The sequence below is a fragment of the Pterocles gutturalis genome, unplaced genomic scaffold (genome assembly GCF_000699245.1).
Source record: "Pterocles gutturalis isolate BGI_N339 unplaced genomic scaffold, ASM69924v1 Scaffold46386, whole genome shotgun sequence".
NCBI classification, from domain to species: Eukaryota; Metazoa; Chordata; class Aves; order Pterocliformes; family Pteroclidae; genus Pterocles; species Pterocles gutturalis.
This window is the reverse complement of record NW_010107135.1, coordinates 1-7527: the sequence shown is the minus strand read 5'-3', so window position 1 is coordinate 7527 and position 7527 is coordinate 1. Positions and strand designations below refer to the sequence as shown.

Genomic DNA, 7527 nt, shown 5'->3' with positions numbered 1-7527 from the left:
TTGCGTGTATTTTTAAACCAGAGTCCCCAGTATGCTATGTTATTTTTTCTGCTTTAGACCTTCCTAGGCTTTTCCATTTCCTCATTTACCTGCTGTATTTCCTCGTTCAGCTTTTCAGGTTCTGTTTTCTGGTTTTGGTTTGGTTTGGGGTTTTTTTTGGTGTTTTTTTTTCTTTTCCCTAATGACCATTACATTTCTTTTTTACAATCTAGAGTTCATCCACCTCTCCAGCCATATTCTTAAAAGCTGTTTACTTCTCCAACCTGTGGCAGACTATTTATCTGTTATATTTGTTCCCTTTTTCTCAGTTTTCTGTGATTGTCCATTTAGTAATTCTGTCCTTCCTCACTGGTATCCTTTCCTTCTGTCTCCTATTGCAGACAGCCCATCTTTTCCTCTTTCTCTCAGTTCCACTTTCAAGCTTCATACTCTCTTTCCCCCTAGCTTCCATTCCCAAATGCTTCTGTTTCTTCAGTCTCGCACTCCAAACTCTCTCCCCCACACTGTAGCAAAGTCTTGGAGAGCCTTGACCAGAGCAATGTCTTTTCATACCTGTGTCATTTTGCAGATAAAAGGGGCAAGAATTTTTTCTCACCCTAATGGACCTGTCTTTTTCCCTTCTTGCTTCTGCAGACAAATATAATGCTATTCCTGTTTTCAGGTTCTACATTGCGTTACATCCAGAAACTTTCCACAAAACAATGGCCAGACTGTTGCAACCTCCACCTAAGTTTCATCCCTCAGAATGGGACATTGCAAACAAGATGCAGTGTGCCAGTACAGAGTCTCAGCAATCCAGGTCAGAGTGCATGATAGCTGAGAGTCAGAGGCTGCTGGATGAAATAGAAAAGAAAACTCGGAAAACCCAAAGTGATGTCAACAAGAAAATAGGTAATCCAATGTGTTCTGCAGGTGTCAAGATGTATTATTTGAGCTATATGTTTAAGATGGACTTAGAAAATTCGTTGATAGTGAATACGAATATATGTCAATGCCATGCTCTCTGATCTCATGGACAAAAAAAAAAAATTAAAAAATATTTTGAGGCAGATTGTTTGTTTTGTAACAAACGAATTACTTCTCCAAAACACACAGAAAGCTATTCCAACCAAACCTCCTGACACGGAGTTGCAAAACTGTCTCCACACATCAGCCTACAGCACTACATGCACTCCACTGTGGAGTAAGTCTGTTTTTAGCCAGGCCTAAGATCTGACTCACAGTGCTCTGGCATATAAAATGGGCTTGTATTAATACCTGTCTGCAATTTTCATCTGCAGAACAGAGACGGGAAGAAATAAAATTCTGGAAACAAGAATTGGATAACAAACTTGAACAAATTGTTCATGAGACAGAGGTACTGTTGACTTTCAAGACTAGGTTGGAGAAATCTTTGGAGAGCTGCAGAGAGCCACTTGACATAGCCCAAAAGTGTCTCCTGAACAGGTGAGATGATTAACAAGAAAAGCATTCAAGGAGAACAAAGAACATCTAGGAGATGAACCTTTAACAAATAATAAAAAAGGCTGCAAACTTAGGGCCTGCCTCTCTTTGCAGTGCTGTCACAGTCTCATTTAGGTGTTACAACAAGGGGGAACTAAGGCCATAAAGGAAAAACTTCCCGTGTGGCAAGGAAAAGCCTTCGATTTTGAAAGCTGGGCTTCATCATCTTCTGTTAGTTGCAGACAGTTGAACATTGTGGCTGATGGCTTTTCCTCTTTTTGTTCAGGCAGAGGCGAACTGGGATTGACTTGGTGCATGATGAAGTCGAACAGGAACTGGTGAAGGAAGCTGAAGTCCTCCAGGGGGTTATTGCTTTGCTTGAACGTACATTGGAGAAAACCAATGAGCAAATCAGGTGCAGAGGCAAAGAGCATAACTGAACACTGATTAGCTGAAAAGTAGGACAGACATAATCCTGAGAAGTTGTAGGGTGAGGCTGAACACAGGTCCAAAGTTACCTTCAATGCTAAACAATTACAGGAGGTCAGTCCTAATTCATACTGTTTGATCAGTAATGGTGAGAAGTTCTGTTTGTTAGAACTTGAAGTACTTGGCCTGTGACCTCTGGTCTTCTCATGATCTAGTCCTGTACATTTAATTCCAATGGCAATTGTACTATAAATTTATGTGGAGGCAGCTTCATGCTCTATCTTTTGGGACTCTGCAACTAACAGTTCATACATGAAGAATTCCATGTCAGCATTTGTATTATCTAGTGCACGTATGCATGCACGTTAGGGACACCTGTAAGTGCCTACACTTTGGCTTAGAGTCTGGTTGTTTCTCCTCCTAGACTAAACCGTTCAGCAAAATACAACTTGGAAGTGGATCTGAAGGACAAGTTCACAGCTTTGATGATTGACGATTACTGTGCTAGCTTGATAAACAACACTCCTGATATCAAATACGCTGGTAATGCAGTGAAGATAGAAGGAAAGTAAGTGGTTATTTAGTTCAGTGAACGTGTGAGAATTATACAGCTAGTATGAGCTGTTCCAGTAATAGTGAGTTTAAAGTAATTTTGTGTAAAACAGAATGTATATGTCCATCATGTTTTTATAATTCTGTCCATCACTTTAGTATCTGTAATATATCTGTGAAATAAACCACAATAATCATCTTCCCAGTGAATGGCAGTTTACTAAAAACTTTTGAGCCTCACAGGTAGTTAAGGAAAAATTTCACACATTGCTTGAACCCAGAACAGATGTACTAATCTAACTTCCTCTCCTCTCCCAGGGTGTCCTGGTGGGGAGAACGCTGGACTGGGACACAGGAGGTTTGGAGTCAGTTTCTGACTCAGTCATTAACCTGTCAAATGTGCCCCTTCTGTGTGGGTTAGTGTGAAAGGTTAAGATGGAGAAATAGCTACCACGGAAAAATGGGCTGAGAAGAGGAAACATACTGAGAAGGCCATGTGTGTGTGAGACAGTCTCCCAAGGACACTACTGGCTCTGTAAGAACTGACAAACTTGGTCTGGTTGGGAGTTGGCTTCCCAGCTGTTGCTCCAACCTGTGCTTTAAGTGACTGTCTTAGAGGCGGGGTACTGTGTGAGAGAACAGGTGAATGTTTTGTGTGAATGGTTACCTGCTATTAATAGTAACAGACTAATACATTAGTAATAACAGCTTAATTAATGAAAGGTGTTCTAAGAAATATTGGTTATTATCTGTGTTTCCCCCACAACCGCTTAATCCTTTATCGGGGAAAGGAAAGTCATAACAAAGTAGCTCTGTGACTTCACCAAATTCGTTTCCATCCTACCTTTGTCTACTTCGTTGTGAAATGTTTGCAACAGAGAGGGTCTTTATTTTTTATCTGCAGAATTCCCAGCACAAGTGACACTCACTGGGACATGCATTTAATAGTACTGCTTTGCTCTCAGTTCCGTGGAGTAATTAGAGATTTACAAAGTCACAGAGGACCTGATGCTGCCAGCTGATGACCTTTTATTCTCTTTCAGTTTTGTTAGCCCTGAAGACTGGATGGATTTCTCAAACATAAATGTTGAAAAGGCTGACAAGCAGAGAAACAATTCTTTGGCACTGAGGGCGCTGATTGATGGCATTCTCTCACAGACAGCGAATGATATGCGCAAGCAACGTGAGGTGGTAAATGTCGCGTTTAGAAATAGGGTGAAGGAAGTCAAGGATGCCAAGCACAAGCTAGAGACACTCCTTGCAATGGTAAGTGGTAGGGGACAGTCAGTGAAAAAGTGGAAACAGTGGGCTTGGGTTATCTACCAGTTTTCTCAATCTGGGGGCTTGAGCTACTTTTAAGAATTTTACATTTGCAGTATTGGCAATTGGGGCTGTATTTCCCACCCTCCCACACCCCCCCATAAAAATAATCTTAGATTTTATTTTCTCAGCTCTGTGTGCACCACTGGAGAGGTGAATTTCTGGAATCACTCAGTATAAGTGTTGCTGTAGATGTCAGTAAAGTCAGGATTTCCCTTGTGATTTTTAGTTACACGGGGCTGCTATAGAATTTTCATGATTGTGATATAAGAGCCTAATAACTTACAAGATCAGGCTCAATGTACTCAAAAATCGATACATGAAAACTGAGTGTTAATGTTAAAAATTAATGGCTGAGCGTAAATCTCCAGTTTCATTCAGAACAGTGTCACCTGTTTTCCAATGAAGGAATCATAATCCTGGTTGACCTTTGTAAAATATCCTTTGGTGAAATAACATCTTAACATAATGAGTGTTACTATGATTGTTATTACTATAATTATTAAAGAAGATGTTGATGATTTCACCCATTGTAAGAGACAGTGTGCAGCACTTCCTTCTGTTGAATTTGTTAAGGTGATGGATGAGACTGCCTCACAGGAGAAGAACATTGCAGCCTTAAAGAAAGCAATTGCTGATAAAGAAGGACCTGTTAAAGTGGCTCAAACCCGCTTGGAAGTGAGAAACCGTCGCCCCAATGTGGAATTATTGTGTTATGACACAGTACAATATAGGCTGATTAATGAAGTTCAGGAGATTACAAAAGATATTCAAAGGCAAGTGGAAATGATGAAAGAGGAGAAAAATCTGGGGTATAAAGTACTGGGTTAATTTAATGAGTCAAAGTAGCATTGGGTCCCAGCTGTTGACCCTGAAGGGTTGGGAATTACTTTTCCCTTAAGGGTGGGACACTTTAAGGGAAGCTGCATGGATAATATTCACTCTCTGTGAATCCCTTTCCATCTTTTTTTTTTTTTTCTCAGAATTCTTATCCCATACCAAAAAAAACCCCCAAACTATCCAGGTGTTTTCAACTAACGCCTGCCTGTATTTTCCTTGTTAGATTAAAGGACACACTGGCACAAGCAGAGACGGAGCTGAAAGGTCTGAGCCGCCGACAGCTTTCCTTGGAGGCAGAGATCCAGGTCAAGGAGAATACATTGTACATTGATGAAGTGCTCTGCATGCAAATGAGAGAGTCTGCTTACATTAACAACTTCTGAAGCCATCACCGTGGGAGATCGTGTGTGCTCCAAAGAGACAGCTGCTGCTGAAATTTTATTGACAAACCTCCAGATTTATTGGTTTGGCTCAATGCTGTCCTAGTTCTAGTTGTGCAAGGTAATTAAAACAGACCTAGTACTTAACAGCTATCTGTTTCACAGCTGTCTATGCTCTAGAACTGGTGAGATGTCCCACTTGGCAACAAAAATCCAGAATAAGAAGAAATGTCCCTTCTTCCATGTTATTTATCTAATGTGCAACCAATTATATCTTTTGCCATTGAAAGGTCTAGAAGCTGTGGAAGCTAGAGCAGGAGTCTCCTCATAAGTCACTTGTTGGAAGGCTGGGCAAGTGGGAGGGATGACTCTCAGGACTAGCCATGGTATATTTTGTTCTTAACATCCATTGTTAAGAACTAGGCACAGGGTGTATGTCAAACTTAACAGGAGGTAGGGACTGGTGATACACTGGATAGTGCATCTGATGGCATCCGAGTCAAGCTCAAGCCAAGGCTGACTTTGGGCTAATCACTTCGTCACCCCCATGTCTGTTTCCCTGTTTGTACAATTGAAACAATGAGATGGGTGTCACGGGCAATGTGTTTGAAGCTCTACAATGAGAAGTGATGAAAAAAGAGGAGGGCCTTATTTTTACTAGAGATGCCTGTGAAGGTGGAAAAGAGCTCACTGCTTCCTTTGGTTTTGGCAAGGAGAAACAAAGCAAGGGCAAGAATAAATGATGCTGGAGACACAGAAGGCCGTTTCCCAAGTCCAGCACTTTAATGCATGGCGTGTAAAATTGTCCTTTGCCTCTCCTGTTCAGAGGCACTGCTGTCAAGATTCAAATTCCTTATTAATGTCCTCCAGAGGATCCATTGATTGCTTATGGATGTCACTGGGTGTTCTCTCTCCCTGTGGCTTTACACCATTGGATAGGTGATGACAGAATAATTAAGCTCTGAGTCAATCAGGTATTTGAACTTCCTGTTCAACTTCCCCAAGCCAGAAGACCAACAAGGTAGTGGTAAACAACCACAATGCAAGAAGTTACCAGTTACACTCTCAAGGCTGGCCTGTGCAAGCATTCAGCTCCCTGCACGCTTTTCCAGCTCTCATAGTCTCCCTCCCGAGTTCAAGATTTGTTTTCTCTACCCCTGACCCCTCCCTCTGCAAACTTCAGCAGTTGCTGTGGAGCAAAGAGGTTAACATTTGTGATGTCGTGACAACTGAATTTATGCAAGGGCGAACAGTGAACAAAGCCAACTTGAGCCAAGTCATTTGGGTTGAGGTGAAGACAGTGAAAACAAAAAGCAGACTTGTTTGGTAGTCCCTTATGAAGTGAGAAATACAGACCACAATCTACAAGGGATCAAGCAGCTGAGCAATAAGCAGCCAAGAAGGGAAGTGATGCATCCTCTGTTGTCTCTGCAAACAGACAGGGCATGGAATGCTAGCGTTTTGTCAGTACCCTTGCAAAGAGGCAAAAATTCAGAATGTATTTCCTACCTCTGTAGTGCAAGTGTCTTATCCTGTCCACTTGGTAAATCACTGCTTAGCTCTTGGGGATGAAACTGGAAAAACATCTAGTGATACTTTCTTATGATTTGCGCCAAAATCAAGGCTTATTGGCTGCTAGGACTACAAGAAGACACAACTCAGAAGTATGCGATGCCAATCTCCAATCTACCTTTCCTCCTTTGCATGTGCTGTTCTGTTGGGTAAAAAAGTTTAAATGGATGGAAACAACAGAGGCACCATAAGAAACTAAAGAAAACATGCAGATCCCCGGAAGTCTGCTTTGCAACTACAAAGGCTCTGATATTTCTATTTTAATTTTATAAACAGGCATGAAGGGAAAGGATGACTGTAGTCACTGAAGTCTATTACTAATAAAGTTTGAAGGTTATGTAGGATGTTTTAGCTAATCTCGGGTAGTCTGGTTGTCAAGGAGACTGCAGGAAGAGCTGAAACAAGAAGGGGTATCCTGAAGAGCAGAATGTCTGAAACAAACATGCGCTTTGTTTAGTTTGTTTACCATTAATCAAGGACTTTCTGTCAAGTAAGCAGGAACTACCTAAGGGAGAACTTCAAAGTGATTAAATGATAGTGTGAGCAACTGCCTGCGGAGCACTGGTAAGCCCTACCACGAAGGCATGAAAGTGGGAGGAAAGTAATTCTTGCAGGGGCAGATCATGACCACCGACTCACAGACCACCTATCCCAATAATACCCCGGACCCAAAAGAAGACGAGAATGAGTGTGGCCACTGTTTTACAAGCTAAGCGAGAAGACCTTAGCCAAGCACTGTGTAGAACAGTCATGCATACGGAGCAAGGGAGGAGGAATGCGTTACTGTTCTGTGTGGCAGTAGCCGATGATTTGTAACCAGGGGCTGTCAGCTCTGTGGATTGCCACACAGCACTTCTCTCTGTGCAGAAATGCAATAAGACGATGTCTCGACTCTGCGGATTGACTTGTTGCACACCCGGTGACGGATCCCGATTTTTTGGGACAACAAAGGCACGAAACTGGGCGGGGTGGGGGAAGGGGGGGCGGCAGT

At 42.0% G+C, this 7527-nt stretch overlaps 1 protein-coding gene across 1 annotated transcript; it reads left to right on the top strand.

Annotated features, from left to right (window-relative positions):
- Positions 1 to 692: 692 nt before the first annotated feature.
- Positions 693 to 4967, top strand: TEKT1 (tektin 1). The gene is made up of 7 exons (XM_010087989.1): positions 693 to 891; positions 1281 to 1446; positions 1730 to 1858; positions 2297 to 2440; positions 3468 to 3690; positions 4321 to 4520; positions 4808 to 4967. Exons 1-7 carry the CDS (start codon positions 702 to 704, stop codon positions 4965 to 4967), a joined length of 1212 nt encoding a protein of 403 aa, XP_010086291.1. The 5' UTR covers positions 693 to 701.
- The last annotated feature ends 2560 nt before the right edge of the window (positions 4968 to 7527 follow it).

What these genes read in the sequence shown, in the direction of transcription:
- TEKT1 (XM_010087989.1), top strand. Translation starts at nt 702, where the DNA reads ATGGCCAGACTGTTGCAACCTCCACCTAAGTTTCATCCCTCAGAATGG. An exon ending in GCAGTGAAGATAGAAGGAAA is followed by an intron (nt 2,441 to 3,467) that starts GTAAGTGGTTAT and finishes ATTCTCTTTCAG; the next exon opens with TTTTGTTAGCCCTGAAGACT. An exon ending in TAGAGACACTCCTTGCAATG is followed by an intron (nt 3,691 to 4,320) that starts GTAAGTGGTAGG and finishes GAATTTGTTAAG; the next exon opens with GTGATGGATGAGACTGCCTC.